The following is a 19,404-nucleotide window of genomic DNA, read 5'->3' as shown; positions in this document are numbered from 1 at the left end:
GTCTGTGGTGTGACGTTCAACAGATTGAAAAGATACAGTAGCAGAGCTACATTGACCGAGAGTTGGAGGTGGTATGAGCGAGTTTGCAGGTATTCCTCAAACGCAAGCATTCTTGTGATATTTTTGACCGATCACAGACGGGGGAAAGTCTCAGAACAAAAGACTTCTTGCATCTCAATTCGCCTACCTCTACTGTTCACTAAAATTATGTACTCTTCCCGTGAAGAAAAAGTACCTACTTCTGAGTGTGTAGCAAACGAGTATGCAAGTACTGGGATATACTAGCACGTAACGGAAGAGAACGTTGTTGCCTAGTTACGCACACGGTCACCGTGAACAAACTCCTTGTTGCATTTCAGATTTTCTTCATTCAGTATTCTTTTACCATTCCCTTGATTTATTTTTATTTCTATTTAGTGCTTAACATTTATGTTCTTATACTTAAATACCGAATGATGTTATGCTCATCCGCCATGTTTTCAGGCTGAATTCGGTGACGTGGACAGTCACATAACTTCTCCTCCCTCGTGCAAGGAGTTCTGGGCAACGTTAGCTGGAAAAAAGTGTCCATGGATCCAATCTACTGGAGAAATTAGACCGTCCGAGTACCTTTCAACACACTGTGATTTGGGACACACTGATTCTAATCTCGGACAGGGCTGTGCGATTAATCGGATTTTCGATTTCGATTTCAATTATGGACTCTGACGAGTATGAAAACAAAATAATCGAGATAAAACGATTATTGCGCCGCATTCCATTTCACAATGTTCTCGTTTGGTCTTTTTTTTAAAAAACCGCACGCCATTTTTCTTTACAGCGGTGCGGTGTCGCCCCTCCCTGAAAAGGTCAAACTCACTCCCACCAGGCTGCGGCCTTTTTAGTTCAGCTTGAGCCAAGATGACAGAAACGGAGCCTTCGGTCGACATGAAAGGTTATACCATTTCAGCGGTTTGGAAACAATTTGGTTTCCAGGAGTCTGATGCGGAACAAAAAGAACTGATGTGCAAGATTTGTAGCATGGTGGTGTCTGTGGGAGCGTGTCTACGTTCCCAGGAGCCGATGTTCCCCAGATTTATATGGCACATAATGAACACATGAAAACCGGCAACTGCCTGGAATATGTTGAATATAGTTTACCAAAATGTTGAATATGGCAGTGCAACTACAACATATTTGATATGATTTATTTTGGGCTAATTTATCATTTTTATATATTAAATAAATGTTTAGTAGTTTTCAGTTGGTTGTGGAAGTACATATACATACATACATACATACATACATACATACATACAGGTGCATCTCAAAAAATGTGAATATCGTGGAAAAGTTCTTTTTTTTTTCCGTAATTTAATTTAAAAAGTGGAACTTTCATATATTCTAGATTCATTACACATAAAGTGAAATATTTCAAACCTTTTTTTTTGTTTTAATCTTGATGATTACGGCGTACAGCTCATGGATATCAAAAATCCAGTATCTCAAAATATTAGAATAAAGAATTAATAATACAGAAATGTCGACCTGAGAAGATCTCTAATCAGATAACTAACTCAAAACACCTGCAAAGGTTTCCTGAGCTTTTAATCTCTCAGTCTGGTTCAGTAAACACTACCACAATCACGGGGAAGATGAAAGTAAATGTTGCATTTCATTTGGAAATCAAGGTCCCAGAGTCTGGAGGAAGAGTGGAGAGGATCAGAATCCAAGTTACTTGAAGTCCAGTGTGCAGTTTCCAGAGTCAGTGATGATTTGAGGTGCCGTGTCATCTGCTGGTGTCGGTCCACTGTGTTTTCTCAAGTCGAGAGTCGATGCAGCGTCTAACAGGAGATTTTAGAGCTCTTCATGCTTCCATCCAAGCTTTATGGAGATGCTGATTTCCTTTTCCAGCAGGACTCGGCACCTGCCCACAGCGCCAAAACTACCAGTAACTGGTTTGCTGACCGTGGTATTTCTGCGTTTGATTGACCAGCCAACTCGTCTGACCTGAACCCCATAGAGACTCTATGAGAGACGGCAGACCCAACAATACAGGCGAGCTGAAGGCCGCTATCAAAGCAACCTGGGCTTCCAGAACACCTCAGCAGTGCCACAGGCTGATTGCCTCCATGCCACATCGCATTGATACAGTAATTCATGCAAAAGGAGCATACTTTCCACAAGGTCGACATTTCTGTATTATAAATTCTTTATTTTTGAGATCCTGGATTTTTGAGTTCCATGAAAATTCCAAAATTGATTTAATTTTCTTTTACATATTTTTTTCCCCCAGTTGAATCATATTCAAGGAAATCCACTCTTAAAAATACAATAGAAAAAGTCCCCCCCCCCCCCCCAAAAAAAGCTCAATAAATGCATGATGTTTCCAAAGTCACTGAGTAATCGTGTTTAATAATTGTGATCTCAATATCGAACAAAATAATCCCGATTATGATTTTTGCTATAATTGAGAAGCCCTAATCTTGGATACTATTTAGGCTGGACGGTAGGTGAATTGGGACACAGCATCTGTGTTTAGGAGTCCTGTTCTGATGCTGGCGCATGCCGCGGCATAAGAACTGAAATCGGCGTGTCTTTCTTGCTCACACGTCTTTTTTCTTTTAAATAAACCACCATGTTCCTTTGTTATGTTCAAATAATAAGAGCCCATTTTATTCCACTTATACTACTGAAGAATTACGCTTGGAAAATATTTGCAATTCTGACTTCGTTTTTTTTGTTTTTTTTTTTGACGACTGATAAAATAAAACCAGTTATTGAAAACAGACTCAAATATGTGGAGCCTACTGTATCCATGTAATACATATGCAGACAGCCTGTAATATCAGTCATTTCTCTGCCACACTTTAGCTGACTTAATCATCACTCTGAGCCTGTAATCACCAGCTTTGACAGAAATGAACTCTGAAACATGGAATATTTTGCACCATTAAACACTTTGAGCACAACCCACATAGAGTCAGAGCACACAGAGCATCGAGAGGCACCCGGGACAGCCTCACCGTTCAGTCTCTCTTACTTTCCCCATGGTTTTAACACTAACATGCACGAGCCTGAATTTTGACTGGAGGATGGAACTAGCATGAAGGATGCGCGCATGCGCGCACGCACGCACGCACACACACACACACCCGTACGCACATGCACACACACAGTCTGGAGGGAGCTGATTGCACTGTGACTCATTATAGCGTGGCTGTGTGTAATGGAGTGTGACAGCAGCTCATACACACTGCGGCTCTGTCCTCACAGCCCCTCAGCCAATTACACACACACACACACCTCTCCACAGTGTCTCTATCCTCCATATCATGTTAGTCAAATGCAAAATTATTGGCACCCTTCAAAAAGAAGGTCTGCATGTAATTGTATATGATAAACATTGCACCCAAATATGAACCTTTTCCTCTCAGACAGTAAAAGAAACTACTTTTGTAACAGTAAATAATTCTTATAAGACCTTTTTTTTATATAATAATTTCCAAAACTGTTGTTTAAAAAAAAAAAAAAAAATCTCTCATTCTTCAATAACACCTTGACGCCTTTGTCCAAATATGAGGTTGCCTACATGTCAAAAACTGTGTCATAATGATCATTAGAAAAAAACAAAGCGCTTTCAACACAAGAGACAGAGGGTTGTTGACCTACATAAGTGAGAGGTAACAAATATAAAAATAAATAAATAAATCAATCAATCAAAAGTAAGCACTTAAAATGAGCATTAATTACAATTAGGGCTGTGATAAAGGATTTGAAAGGACTGAAATACGACTCAAATAGTGACGAAGACAAGGAAAATATTTTAGCTCAAAATCCTCTAAATCAGGAAGCTAGGACATGGTTGAATGTGGCACAGTAAAGCATACAGTTGTACTTATAAATTTACACACCCCTTGCTGAATCTGCAAAATGTTAATAAGTATTTTTTTTTTTTTAAAAAGAAGGATTATAAAATTGTCCAAGAAAGCAACATGATACATTAAGAGTCAGGGGGTGTAAACTTCTGAACAGGACAATAGGTGTAAATTGATATTATTTTGTTAAAGATCAAACTTTTTCCATTTAGTACTGGCCTTCAGAAGCTACACACGTCTCGCCTTCTTGAACATCAGTGAATGTTTGCACCTTTTGTAATAGTCGTGTACGAGTCCCTCAGTCGTCCTCAGAGTGAAAAGATGGATCTCAACATCATATAGAGACTGCTGGAAATGGGTCAAATATGCAGAAGATGCTGGAAAAGTAAAGAACGTGCAGGACCTGGAGGATTTCTCTGAAGAACAGTGGGCAGTTTAACTGCTCAGGACAAACAAGGGACTCATGAACAACTCTCACAAAACATAAACACAGTCGCTGATCATCCAGGTAACGGCACACAGGATTAAGAATCAAAAGGTATGAAAACTTCTGACCTGGTTCATTTGTGCAAATTCAGTTAGTGTGTCTGGTGGAGTATACGTAAACATCTGTTATGTGAAATAGCTTCTTCAGGGCAGAACTAAATAAAAAACAAAATGCAATTTTAATGATGCCGCTAACATTTTGCAGAATCTGCAAGGGGTATGTAAATTACTGAGCACAACTGTATACCGAAGATGTAATACGTGCAAAAAATTATTTTAAAAAATAAATAAAAAAGGAGTCTAACAGAAAAACAACTGGCTTCTGAAACTATCTGTATTGTTTTCTGCTAGAATCGTAAGTGTAGAAGCAGTGCGTGCTCTTGTTTGTGCGACCCTAACCCTAACCCTAGCCCCGGCCTCTAAGGTTTAACATATCCAAAAATGGCTTTTAAAGCGATTACAGTCTGCTAGATTCTCACGTTTGGAAGTAATACATGCTTTATTTTCCATAAACCTTAACCCTAGCTCCAGCCATTAAGCATGTAGGTTTAATGCATGCATGAATGATGTGCAAAAAAATTTAAAAAATCAGATCAAAGAACTTTTTAAAAAGGGTCCCAATAATTCTGAACCTAACTGTACATCCCTGTCTCTAACTGCAAACACATTTACACTTCAACCTCATAAGGTTTCATTATTAATTCAACATATGATCAGTTAGTGTGTGTGTGTGTGTGTGTGTGTGTGTGGGGAGCAGGTACCAGTTTTGAACCAGCCATCTTCCGTGAAGCTGTCCTTAGTCTCCTGTGGTTTATTCCAGTATTCCTGAAACACAGAGGAGCCTCGAACCTGCAGCTCACCCTCCCGCCCCTCCAGCCCAGGCTTTACCTACACACACACACACACACACACACACACACACACACACACACTCTCACAGTCAGCGTTAGTGTGGATAGTGAAGTGCATTATGGGAAAGAGAGTTAATGAAGTACCCGTGTGTGCTTGCTGTTGCCCTCGGCGATGTTAGTGTTGCTTATGTTTGTCATGACGATTCGCACTTCAACACCAGGGAGCGGAGCTCCAACTGCACCTGAAAAAAAAAAAAAAAAAACAGACACACACACACACACACAAAATTACCATGAAATTCAAAATGACCTTATTTTTTCCCTTAAAATGGTACATTTCCTCAATTTAAACATTTGATACGTTTTCTATGTTCTATTGTGAATAACATATGGGTTTATAACATTTGCATTCTGTTTTTATTTACATTTAACACAGTGTCCCAACTTTTTTTTCGGAATCGGGGCTGTAGATGTAAATACCAGGAAATAAAAGCTGAAATCCTAAACTCTCGTCTCATATCATACCCGTCTTTTATCCTCAAACCCAAACGTCTTTGGTGTCGAGCACAAACAAATGAACTGCAGCGCATCATACTTTAAGGCCTCCAATTATGAGTCGTCCAAGTGTGTAATCTGGTTAATAAACATTTTGAGTACTATAAGGGCTACTGTTTTTTTTAACTCGTCATGTCTGATAAATGTCTACGTTAAATTCATCAGTGATCTATTTTATGAGCCAAATTTACTGAAGTGAGCTTTAGCAGCTTTCCTTAACTCTCCCTGTAATCTTCTGGCATGTAACAACCCCCCCCACCCTCACCACCATCCTCACCACCCCGCTCTCCCTTCTCTCTCTGTCATGTAGGATGATGTGTTGTTTCTGGGATCATGGCTGACGTGTCCTCAGCCTCAGAGTCCCGGCTGTGATGAGGGAATAAAAGCCGTTCGCTCTTCTCAATCATCGAGTTTCCAGAATCCCTTTAGAGTTGCACTAAAGCAATCTCACCCCCAAACTTTTTTTTTTCGGATGGTGTTGCATTTAATGCACTCTGTTTATGAGCAGAGAGAGAGGAAGTTAAGATCTGCATCCAACACTGACACATTGAAATACTAAAGGATGCCTGCGATGGGGATTATTTTTTATTCTATTAAGCGATTCTTTTTACTGCAGGTTTTCCATCACTGACTACGTTTACATGGACAGCAGTAATCTAATTATTGACCTTACTCTGAGTAAGATAATGATGTGATTAAGGTGTTTACATGAGTCGCTTTTAGAATACTCCTGTCATGTTCCCGTTTTACATGTTATAGAACATAATTAGATTAACAGCCCGCGTCATTACGTCACCACGCAACGCCGTCCGACGTCCCTCCAGAATTTCACGTATCAACATACAGTTCGTCTTCGTTATGGTACCGTATACAGTTTTGGGTGTTTTTATTTATTTATTTTTACGAACGCTTTAAGTGCAGTTAATTATTTGTCATGCTATACGTGCTAATAGACAACTGCTTGAAGCGGTGGGTGTGTCCCAAATCGCGTAGTTACCGTCTATATAGTAGCCGAGATACATGTATTTTTCCCCACTACAGGCCTATAGTAGGAAAGTATGCGATTTGGGACACAGCCGAACTCTCTTGTTCGCCGTAAAACGTAAAACTGCCGTGTGTGATCATGTCCTGTCGCAAAATGCGGTGAAAACCCCCACACGACGTTCATAATGTGATTAAGGTGTTTACATGTCACTACTACACGTCCATAATGCGACTAAAACAGGAATACTCCACTTGTCTTAATTAGATTATTGCTTATTTTGATTATGACCTTAATTAGATTAAGGTAAGTAAAAATTGCTGTTTACATGGTAGTTTCTTAATTAGAGTATGGTCTTAATCGGATTAAGAGTGGATTATTGTTGTCCGTGTAAACGCAGCTAGTGTCTTTACACAACTATGATGCAATAAAAATCATATGAAACAATACTATACCACCTAGCTAATTATCGTTCAACACATATACAGAATGTGGGTGAGTATCTAAAGGTTAGAAAGGTTTTATTAGAAAAATATATGCATGGATGTTTAAAATGAAATATTTTTAAAAATCATATCAAATAAAACATAAGTAATCGTGTCTCTCGTTCCTCTCTCAAAGTTATTAAGACAAAAACACTGTCATGTTAATAATAAACCACAAAGGGCAAAGACCAAATAGTAAGACAGATAGTAATTTTGTGTGTGCGCATGTGTGTGAGCAGGGGGTGGGGGGCAGAGAGAGAAAGAGAGAGAGAGTAAGGGAGAGAAAGAGAGAGAGAGAGAGAGAGTAAGAGAGAGTAAGACTAAGAGAATAAGAGAGAGTAAGAGAGAGAGAGTAAGAGAGAGAGAGAGAGAGAGTAAGAGAGAGTAAGACTAAGAGAATAAGAGAGAGTAAGAGAGAAAGTAAAAGAGAAAAAGAGAGAGAGAAAGAGAGTAAGACTAAGAGAATAAGAGAGAGAGAGTAAGACTAAGAGAATGAGAGAGAGAGAGAGTAAGAGAGAGAGAGAGAGAGAGAGTAAGAGAGAGTAAGACTAAGAGAATAAGAGAGAGTAAGAGAGAAAGTAAAAGAGAAAAAGTGAGAGAGAGAGAAAGAGAGTAAGAGATAGAGAGTAAGACTAAGAGAATAAGAGAGAGAGAGTAAGACTAAGAGAATGAGAGAGAGAGAGTAAGAGAGAGAGAGAGAGAGTAAGAGAATAAGAGAGAGAGAGTAAGAGAGAGAGTAAGACTAAGAATAAGAGAGAGACAGAGTAAGATTAAGAGACAGAGTAAGACTAAGAGTAAGAGAGAGAGAGTAAGACTAAGAGAGTAAGATTAAGAGAGACAGAGTAAGAGAGACAGAGTAAGATTAAGAGAGAGCGAGTAAGACTAAGAATAAGAGAGAGAGAGTAAGATTAAGAGAGAGTAAGACTAAGAGAATAAGAGAGAGAGAGTAAGATTAAGAGAGAGAGTAAGACTAAGAGTAAGAGAGAGAGAGTAAGATTAAGAGAGAGAGAGTAAGACTAAGAATAAGAGAGAGAGTAAGATTAAGAGAGAGTAAGACTAAGAGAATAAGAGAGAGAGAGTAAGATTAAGAGAGAGAGTAAGACTAAGAGAATAAGAGAGAGAGAGTAAGATTAAGAGAGAGAGTAAGACTAAGAGTAAGAGAGAGAGAGTAAGACTAAGAGAGAGAGAGAATAAGAGAGAGAGAGTAAGAGAGAGAGAGTAAGACTAAGAGTAAGAGAGGGAGAGTAAGACTAAGAGAGACAGAGTAAGAGAGAGAGTAAGAGACAGAGTAAGAGAGAGAGAGAGTAAGAGAGAGACTTTGACTTTTTTAAACTCCTTTAATACATCAGTTTGGTATATTTACATATTTAATTTTTTTTAAAAAGAACCCCACCAGACCCCCCACCCACACCCTCCACCCAGGAAGCCCAACCCCTTCAGTCTTACTGTAAATCCATTTTAGTCACATAATGTGTGAAAGTCCACAGCGCTGCTTATATTAAAGCCTTTCTTGCAGCTGATGTCCATTTCCTCAGTCTGAAGCGTCTCCGTGCTGACAGTACGTTCAGATTTTCATTTCTTGTTGTGTGTTGTGTAGATTTGATGATTTTTTTATTCTGCCCGGGAAGCAGTTCGTCAGTGAGATGCTCTGTTTTCCTTTAGTCAGTTCTAAAAAGCAGTGAATCTGTTCTGTGGTGTAAAGTTGTTCCGGCTGTTCTGGAAAGTTAGAAGTATTTGTCTTCCTCCTCCATGTCTGTGAGCGGTTCCTCTCCTGTAGCTCCTGCGCTGCACTCTGGGTCCTGGTTCTCCTGCATCACAACACTGTGCTGTGGCTGTTTGGACGATTCCTCCACCTTGTTCATCTTCTCTCTTCTTGTTTCCAGTTCAGCTTTATTTTTCTCACTAGTGTTGTTCAGTGCCTGTGGGTTCTTCTGTTGTACGGAGTTGTGATCATCCTCCGTGTGGACATGAGGGCTGGGGTCAGTACTGGTAGTGCAAGCTGCTGCTGCTGCTGCAACCCGGCCGTGTCGCCCCCGGAGCTGCACAGCTCTGCGTGGGCAGCTCAGCCATTTATGCCCGATTTCCCCACACCCAAAGCATCTCAGGCATCCGGTGCTGGCAAAGACGGTGTAGCTGTTGTCGCCGTCTTTGCACATGAAATTTACATCCAGTGTTTGGTCTCAGTTGTTTATGAACATGTAAACTTGTCTGCGGAAAGACAGCGGAATAGCCGTGATGGGGCTGGAGAACTTTCCGAAGCGGGCCAGCTCCTTCACGATCAGCTCGTTTTTATGAAAGGAGGCATGTCGGAAATGACGACCCGCGTTGCAGGGGCAGATAGAGGAGTAACGTGCATCATGACACCTTTTAGCCATATTCCTCTTTCAATCAGCGTATCGAAAAATCTTTCCTTTTTTATGAAAACCACCACCGCTTTGTTCATTCGGGAGGCAGAGTAGATGTTCTCGAACCCGACCTGCTCTCCCACAGCTAGCAGAACCTCCTCCACCTGTTCTCCTTTCTCCGGCACACACTTGACGCCATGGCGGAGAGACAGCGTTTCCCCTCCGGCCTCAGTGGCCATGACGTCCCGCTCACTCTCATCCTCTCTCAACTTTTACCGGTCACTGATACTCACTCATGACTTAAACATTCAATAATTAAATGAAAGAAAATCAAAAAGACAAACTCACAGAAAACCTTGGCAAGACACCAAAATGCTCTCACACACTCTACACACCACACTCGCTCCTCCACCGCACATGCACAGAGAGAGAGAGAGAGGGTGAGAGAGAGTAAGAGGGAGAGAGTAAGAGGGTGAGAGAGGGAGAGAGAGTAAGAGGGTGAGAGAGAGTAAGAGAGAGAGAAAGTAAGAGGGTGAGAAAGGGAGAGTGAGTAAGAGGGTGAGAGAGGGAGAGAGAGTATGAGGGTGAGAAAGGGAGAGTGAGTAAGAGGGTGAGAAAGGGAGAGTGAGTAAGAGGGTGAGAGAGGGAGAGAGAGTAAGAGGGTGAGAGAGGGAGAGAGAGTAAGAGGGTGAGAGAGGGAGAGAGAGTATGAGGGTGAGAGAGGGAGAGTGAGTAAGAGGGTGAGAGAGGGAGAGAGAGTATGAGGGTGAGAAAGGGAGAGTGAGTAAGAGGGTGAGAGAGGGAGAGGGAGAGAGAGAAAGAGGGTGAGAGAGGGAGAGAGAGTAAGAGGGTGAGAGAGGGAGAGAGAGTATGAGGGTGAGAAAGGGAGAGTGAGTAAGAGGGTGAGAAAGGGAGAGTGAGTAAGAGGGTGAGAGAGGGAGAGAGAGTATGAGGGTGAGAGAGGGAGAGAGAGTATGAGGGTGAGAGAGGGAGAGTGAATAAGAGGGTGAGAGAGGGAGAGAGAGTAAGAGGGTGAGAGAGGGAGAGAGAGTATGAGAGAGTAAGAGGGTGAGAGAGGGAGAGAGAGTAAGAGGGTGAGAGAGGGAGAGAGAGTAAGAGGGTGAGAGAGGGAGAGAGAGTATGAGAGAGTAAGAGGGTGAGAGAGGGAGAGAGAGTAAGAGGGTGAGAGAGGGAGAGAGAGTATGAGGGTGAGAGAGGGAGAGAGAGTATGAGGGTGAGAGAGGGAGAGAGAGTAAGAGGGTGAGAGAGGGAGAGAGAGAAAGAGGGTGAGAGAGGGAGAGAGAGTAAGAGGGTGAGAGAGGGAGAGTGAGTAAGAGGGTTAGAAAGGGAGAGTGAGTAAGAAGGTGAGAGAGGGAGAGAGAGTATGAGAGAGTAAGAGGGTGAGAGAGGGAGAGAGAGTATGAGGGTGAGAGAGGGAGAGTGAGTAAGCGGGTGAGAGAGGGAGAGAGAGTAAGAGGGTGAGAGAGGGAGAGTGAGTACGAGGGTGAGAGAGGGAGAGAGAGTAAGAGGGTGAGAGAGGGAGAGTGAGTAAGAGGGTGAGAGAGGGAGAGAGAGTAAGAGGGTGAGAGAGGGAGAGTGAGTAAGCGGGTGAGAGAGGGAGAGAGAGTAAGAGGGTGAGAGAGGGAGAGTGAGTAAGAGGGTGAGAGAGTGAGAGAGAGTAAGAGGGTGAGAGAGGGAGAGAGAGTAAGAGGGTGAGAGAGGGAGAGAGAGTAAGAGGGTGAGAGAGGGAGAGAGAGTAAGAGGGTGAGAGAGGGAGAGAGAGTATGAGGGTGAGAGAGGGAGAGAGAGTAAGAGGGTGAGAGAGGGAGAGAGAGTAAGAGGGTGAGAGAGGGAGAGAGAGTAAGAGGGTGAGAGAGGGAGAGAGAGTAAGAGGGTGAGAGAGGGAGAGAGAGTATGAGGGTGAGAGAGGGAGAGAGAGTATGAGGGTGAGAGAGGGAGAGAGAGTAAGAGGGTGAGAGAGGGAGAGAGAGTATGAGGGTGAGAGAGGGAGAGAGAGTATGAGGGTGAGAGAGGGAGAGAGAGTATGAGGGTGAGAGAGGGAGAGAGAGTATGAGGGTGAGAGAGATAGAGGGTGAGAGAGAGAGTAAGAGGGTGAGAGAGGGAGAGAGAGTATGAGAGAGTAAGAGGGTGAGAGAGGGAGAGAGAGTATGAGGGTGAGAGAGGGAGAGAGAGTATGAGGGTGAGAGAGGGAGAGAGAGTATGAGGGTGAGAGAGGGAGAGAGAGTATGAGGGTGAGAGAGGGAGAGAGAGTAAGAGGGTGAGAGAGATAGAGGGTGAGAGAGAGAGTAAGAGGGTGAGAGAGGGAGAGAGAGTATGAGAGAGTAAGAGGGTGAGAGAGGGAGAGAGAGTATGAGAGAGTAAGAGGGTGAGAGAGGGAGAGAGAGTATGAGGGTGAGAGAGGGAGAGAGAGTAAGAGGGTGAGAGAGATAGAGGGTGAGAGAGAGAGTAAGAGGGTGAGAGAGGGTGAGAGAGTAAGAGGGTGAGAGAGTGTAAGAGAGAGAGAGAGAGAGAGAGAGAGAGAGAGAGAGAGAGATTATTTGGAAGGTGCAATCACATACTATTTGACAATCGGGTAAAATAAAATGTAGATAGATTTGCCACTCTAATGAAAATCAGTAATATAAAGTTTACATTCTGCTGTCTGCGTGCTTAACGTCATAAAAAAGTTAGAAGTGGTTTGTTTTATGTGCGTTGCTTGTTATTTGACTTTGAAACACCATGAAAAATTGACGATATAATATTAACGCAACAGCTTCTTAAATATTGCTATCTGTAACAATTGTAATAAAAGCTGGATCCTAATAAACCCAAATTCTATACGGTGAATATGTACATGCACTGATATTAAATGCTCATGTCAGAGCGGCAGTCTGATGTTTGTCACAGTTTATATATTATATATTCACCTTTTTCATTCCTCACTCGGAGACAGTGTCATGTTTTACATAGCTTTGCGCCACTGAATTATGGGATTGCCTTTTTCTGGGAAGAACACATGCAATTATTCTTGAAAGACCTTTAAATGACTGCAGTTACGCTGCCCTACAGTGGGACAGACGTTATCTCAGGAGTGCAGTTGCAGCGCTGAAATGGAAACACAGTAATTGATCAGAGCCGGTCTGGGGGGTTTTGAGGCACTAGAAGAGGTCTTGAGAACAATTCTGCTGAGTAAAAATTCCCAAAACACAGAAACAGAGCATACACAGCAAGTACATCCATCCATCCATCCATCCATCCATCCATTTTCTGTACCGCTTATCCCACACAGGGTCACAGAGGAGCCTGGAGCCTATCCCAAGAGACTCAGGGCATATGGCAAGGGACACCTTGAATGGGGTGCCAACCCATCACAGGGCTACAATCTCACACACTATGGACAATTTAGAGATGCCAATCAGCCTACAGCACATGTCTTTGGACTGGGGGAGGAAACCCGAGGAAACCCCCAAAGCACGAGGAGAACGTGCAAACCGCCAACACAGAGGTGCGAGGCAAGTGTGATAACCACTAAGCCACCATACACCACTGGTAATTTACAAATCTCTGATGATAATCGATCACAATATTTAGCTTTGAGAATCCGGCAGCAAAACAGTAGCGTCACATGAGCAAAAGAACCTCGGAGTTTAACAGTCGAGTGTTGGAGTGGGTCAGTGTTAGACATGCACTGGTGAGACTCGCAGTATGTGAGCAAAACAACATGGATATCATACCGTCATATCGCCATCCCATGTCTGTATAGCAGGAGTATAGGAATGTCTGTGTGTGTGTGTGTGTGTGAATAAAACACATGTTTTATTCAAAGCTGCTCATACACCCCTGCAGTCAAAGATGTCCATGGGGTGTAAAGGGGAGGGAAGGAAAGTGAGGGGGGGAGAGAGAGAGAGAGAGAGAGAGAGAGAGAGAGAGAGAGAGAACAGCAGTGAAAAGGTATAAAGCAAGGATGGTATAAACAAGCAAAGAAAATTTAAACACAGGTTAATATGGACTGATGATAAGCACTAAATAACTCCTTGTTGTGATTACCTTTCTGTGTTTTAAAACAAGTTCCTGCTATAATCCATATAGGAAGTGCAGTGACTGTAGGCTAAACATTTTCATCTTTACTGATTACTGATGAATTTTAAATAATAAATCTACAATTACTTTTTTTTTTTTAATCCAATAACAACTAATAGGCCATACAAAACACCTTTCTCTTCTTTTTGTTAAATCTGGATTTAAAGTCTCCTATACAGCTGGCATTCCTATTATTTTCCGATTCCTATCCTTCCTACTATAGAATTTAGCAGCAATATAAGAAAAACATGTTGTAAATCCTTGGGCTTAACAGAAAGAGAATGACAGAGAGACAGACAGAGCGAGCGCAGAGACAGAGAGACAGAGAGCACAGAGACAGAAGGAGAGAGACAGAGACAGAAGGAGAGAGCACAGAGACAGAAGGAGAGAGCACAGAGACAGAAGGAGAGAGCACAGAGACAGAAAGAGAGAGCACAGAGGCAGAAGGAGAGAGCACAGAGACAGAAGGAGAGAGCACAGAGATTGACAGAGAGAGCACAGAGACAGAAGGAGAGAGCACAGAGACAGAAGGAGAGAGCACAGAGACAAGGAGAGAGCACAGAGACAGAAGGAGAGAGCACAGAGACAGACAGAGAGAACACAGAGACAGAGAGACAGAGACAGAGAGCACAGAGACAGAAGGAGAGAGTCAGAGACAGAAAGAGAGAGACAGAGAGCACAGAGACAGAAAGAGAGCACAGAGAAGGAAGGAGAGAGCACAGAGACAGAAGGAGAGAGCACAGAGAGACAGAGAGCACAGAGAGACAGAGAGCACAGAGACAGAAGGAGAGAGCACAGAGAGAGAGAGCACAGAGACAGAAGGAGAGAGCACAGAGAGACAGAGAGCACAGAGACAGAAGGAGAGAGCACAGAGACAGACAGAGATGGCACAGAGACAGAAGGAGAGAGCACAGAGAAAGAGAGCACAGAGACAGAGAGAGAGAGCACAGAGACAGAAGGAGAGAGCACAGAGACAGAAAGAGAGAGCCCAGAGAAGGAAGGAGAGAGCACAGAGACAGAAGGAGAGAGCACAGAGAGACAGAGCACAGAGACAGAAGGAGAGAGCACAGAGACAGAAGGAGAGAACACAGAGACAGAAGGAGAGAGCACAGAGAGAGAGAGCACAGAGACAGAAGGAGAGAGCACAGAGACAGAAGGAGAGAACACAGAGACAGAAGGAGAGAGCACAGAGAGAGAGAGCACAGAGACAGAAGGAGAGAGCACAGAGAGAGAGAGCACAGAGACGAAGGAGAGGGCACAGAGACAGAGAGAGAGAACACAGAGACAGAAGGAGAGAGCACAGAGACAGAGAGAGAGAGCACAGAGACAGAGAGAGAGAGCACAGAGACAGAAGGAGAGAGCACAGAGAGAGAGCACAGAGACAGAAGGAGAGGGCACAGAGACAGAGAGAGAGCACATAGACAGAAGGAGAGAGCACAGAGACAAGAGAGAGAGCACAGAGACAGAGAGAGAGAGCACAGAGACAGAAGGAGAGGGCACAGAGACAGAGAGAGAGAGAGCACAGAGACAGAAGGAGAGAGCACAGAGACAGAGAGAGAGAGCACAGAGACAGAAGGAGAGAGCACAGAGACAGAAGGAGAGAACACAGAGACAGAAGGAGAGAGCACAGAGAGAGAGAGCACAGAGACAGAAGGAGAGAGCACAGAGAGAGAGAGCACAGAGACAGAAGGAGAGAGCACAGAGACAGAAGGAGAGAACACAGACAGAAGGAGAGAGCACAGAGAGAGAGAGCACAGAGACAGAAGGAGAGAGCACAGAGAGAGAGAGCACAGAGACAGAAGGAGAGGGCACAGAGACAGAGAGAGAGAGCACAGAGACAGAAGGAGAGAGCACAGAGACAGAGAGAGAGAGCACAGAGACAGAGAGAGAGAGCACAGAGACAGAAGGAGAGAGCACAGAGAGAGAGAGCACAGAGACAGAAGGAGAGGGCACAGAGACAGAGAGAGAGAGCACAGAGACAGAGAGAGAGAGCACAGAGACAGAGAGAGAGAGCACAGAGACAGAAGGAGAGGGCACAGAGACAGAGAGAGAGAGCACAGAGACAGAGAGAGAGAGCACAGAGACAGAGAGAGAGAGCACAGAGACAGAGAGAGAGAGCACAGAGACAGAAGGAGAGGGCACAGAGACAGAGAGAGAGAGCACAGAGACAGAAGGAGAGAGCACAGAGACAGAAGGAGAGGGCACAGAGACAGAGAGAGAGAGCACAGAGACAGAAGGAGAGAGCACAGAGACAGAGAGAGAGCACAGAGACAGAAGGAGAGAGCACAGAGACAGAAGGAGAGAGCACAGAGACAGAGAGAGAGAGCACAGAGACAGAAGGAGAGGGCACAGAGACAGAGAGAGAGAGAGCACAGAGACAGAAGGAGAGGGCACAGAGACAGCGAGAGAGAGCACAGAGACAGAAGGAGAGAGCACAGAGACAGAAGGAGAGAGCACAGAGACAGAGAGAGAGAGCACAGAGACAGAGAGAGAGGGCACAGAGACAGAAGGAGAGAGCACAGAGACAGAAGGAGAGAGCACAGAGACAGAGAGAGAGAGCACAGAGACAGAAGGAGAGGGCACAGAGACAGAGAGAGAGAGAGCACAGAGACAGAAGGAGAGGGCACAGAGACAGACAGAGAGGGCACAGAGACAGAGAGAGAGAGAGAGGTTTTATTTCTCGTTTTCATGTAAGCATTTTGCTTGCCATGTTCTCAACTCTTTTCTACGTAAAGTCTACAGGTAGAACAATAAGGTAGATTATACACGGCCTAGAATAGAACCTTGAGAGACAACTAATTTCGGTCTGTGTGAAAAATTAAGAAACCAGTTTGATGATGGTCTGTCTGAGTAGAAAACTCAAGTGGTTGCTTTAGATGACAGAATCAAGAGTAAAAAAAAAATCTGCATATCAATCAATCATATCTAGAGCTGCAACATCTAATCGATAAAGTCGATAATAATCGATTATGAAAATCGTGTTGTCGGCGAATCTCATTATGGATGAGTCGGTCTGCGCACGGCACGGGGAGATTTACTCATCACGCTACTTCTCTTCAGAAAACACGCTTCGGAGAGTAAATACTAAAGCTGTGTCCCACATGAAGTACTGTTCACTTACACTATGCACTGTGTACTCTACTGTCTAGTGTGTGGATTTTAGAAAGGTAACATCATCTCAAAAGGAACACGAGCGGTTTTTTACTAACCGGAAGTATAAGCCGCTTCCTAGTCAGTGGTGCATGACGTCATACACACGTAATGCAACGCCGTTAACTTTAACAGATACCCAGAGTCACCGACGCTGACCTTCTTCAGTGTACTGTTTATATCAGCGTTATCTTTTATTCCCAACATGACCTCAGTCCTCATCGGACCGAGCCGAAATCATCACGTGACTGAGGAAGAAAGTGTGCGACCTCCAAGTCCTCCAAGGCAGGAGAGCATTTTATAATAAACACCGCGGAGAAGATCTATAAACTTCATAGTTCGTGTAGCACGAGCACGACGGTGATGACGTCACGAGTTGCTTAAAAAGTTTAGTTTCATTTAAGTTTATTGTCATTATATGCTGTATCAGTGTAACTTCTGTTCTTTATTATAAGGGAAGTGATCTGTTAGTAACGAGGCCGTGTTGCTCCTCACGCGCGATGCAGACGCACAGCGTCTGTGAGTGCGAGTAAGATCTGTAATGTCTCATTAAAACACTATGATCAAAAGTAAAATAATATGTCTAAAGGCAGTGAGGAACAGGAACCACACGGTGCAGTGAAAGTGAGGTTTTATTATTCATTTAGGACTGGAGTTTAATTCAGTGCTTTTTGTGCATCCATAAAAAGTAACTTTATATTATTATATAATTTTTAAAAATAAATAAATAAATAAATAAATAAATAAATAAAATTATAACCTTATATAAATTAATAAATAATAAATGAATGATATATATTCTGGTGTGTGTGTGTGTGTGTGTGTGTGTGTGTGTGTGTGTATTGGGTTCTTTTCAGTCTTATATAATTGGACAAACAGTTGTGTAAAGTTTTAGTCTTATATGTGTAACACTCAGTTCTTTGTTAGTGGTGTTATTGACATTTGTTTAACCTATTTAATACTGAGACATCAGGAGCAGCGGTAACTGAATGCCTCGCTCCTAATTACCACTTTGGAGAATTAGCATCAGAGGTTTACACAAGCATGGCTATGCTTCGACATCACCTACGACAGCAGCCACTTTGAAGCTTATTGACAAAAAAAAACAAAAACAAAAAAAACTAGCTAGATGCCACACAACCCACTTAACTGCTTTGATAGCGTCGAGTGCAGAACAAGCAGAAGCACCCAATTCTGTCTTGATCTACATCAGTGAGAAAAAGAGACCTCTAGAATCCCAGAAGCCTTTGGGAAGCGTTCTGTTATTTTGGCTGTCATGCCTTTGTCAGAGTCAAGCGTTGTTCAAAAGAACAGCGCGTCTCATTTGTTTGGAACCAAAAGAACCAAGAAAGTCAGACAAAGAACTTTGAAACAGGAGCTTGACGCACGACACTGCAGCGCAGCGTACAATCAACCCGTGAGGAATTACTGTTATTTGTAGACTGCACTTGCCAAAAAACGTCAGGAAACAAAAAAAAACAACCCTCAAACTAACAAAAAAAAAAAGTGGCAGTTATAACAATGAGTTATTAAAGGAGTTAAAGGAGTTATCATTATAATAAATACACTAGGGCAGAGTCTATCAATTAGAGGAACAAGACAAAAATGAAATGATAATGAAATCTACACAGCTTAGCTGGAGTCTTTAGACGTGCTCTGGAGTAATACAGCTAATGTACAGTCGCGAACAAATAGACAACATTAAATCGCCCACAGTTTTTCTGTGTGTCTAAATTATTACGATAAACACCAACGTGTGTAATAACAGGGGGTCATACGGTGAAAGAAACCACATATACGGTTCTAGTTAAGTGTGTTAGGAATTTTTTTTTTGGAAAATTTGTAAAAATAAATAAATAATAAAAAGTAAAAAAAATTCTGAAATGTTAACTTTTTTATTATTATTTATTTTATTATTATTATTTTTTTTTGACAAATTTTCATTTTTTTGACAAATTTTATATATATATATATATATATATATATATATATATATATATATATATATATATAAAAACATTTTTACAAATTTTCTAATTTTTATTATTATTTTTTTTTTTTTAACAAATTTTATAATATTTTAGAAATGTTACAGTTGCAAAAGTAAAATCGTAAGCCTAGTAACGAAATTAAATGTAACTCCCGTACATTTTAATCTTGGCCAAACTATTTCTTTATGGTCTGGAGTGTTATGATTACCGGGGATTCGTGGTCCATTCAGCGGGTTGGACAGTGCCATGCCAATCTCAGTCATGCCGTAGCGCTCCAGCAGTACATGATCCGTGACCTCTCTCCAACGCTCCAGAACGGGCTGGGGGAGAGCGGCCGAACCCGACACCATCAACCTGCAACGAGAAGTAACGTAAACAAGCTTTCAAGACAACTTACACAGAGTACTGTACTGTGACACATCTTCAGATGGGTTTACTCTCTTTCAGGAACAAAAGCTTTATAGCGTATTACAGTGTCCAGTGTAATGTAGAAATTACGGCATAGTGGTGCTTGAAAGTTAGTGAACCCTTTAGAATTTCCTATATATCTGCATAAATATGACCTAAAACATAATCAGATTTTCACACAAGCCCTAAAAGTAGACAAAGAGAACCTATTTAA

At 42.5% G+C, this 19,404-nt stretch overlaps 1 protein-coding gene across 1 annotated transcript in view; it reads right to left on the bottom strand.

Annotated features, from left to right (window-relative positions):
• acsf3 (acyl-CoA synthetase family member 3) overlaps positions 1–19,404 on the bottom strand; it is a 74,190-nt gene that overhangs the window by 33,547 nt on the left and 21,239 nt on the right. Inside the window, exons 4-6 of the mRNA XM_053616855.1 lie at positions 18,991–19,136; positions 5,339–5,436; positions 5,105–5,231 (exon numbers count right to left, since the gene is read on the bottom strand). Of these exons, the coding sequence (XP_053472830.1) occupies positions 5,105–5,231; positions 5,339–5,436; positions 18,991–19,136 (371 nt within the window). The remainder of the gene's footprint in view (positions 1–5,104; positions 5,232–5,338; positions 5,437–18,990; positions 19,137–19,404) is intronic.

Source organism: Ictalurus furcatus, chromosome 27 (assembly GCF_023375685.1).
Source record: "Ictalurus furcatus strain D&B chromosome 27, Billie_1.0, whole genome shotgun sequence".
In the NCBI taxonomy this organism is placed as follows: Eukaryota; Metazoa; Chordata; class Actinopteri; order Siluriformes; family Ictaluridae; genus Ictalurus; species Ictalurus furcatus.
This window is presented reverse-complemented; position numbering and strand designations above follow the sequence as displayed.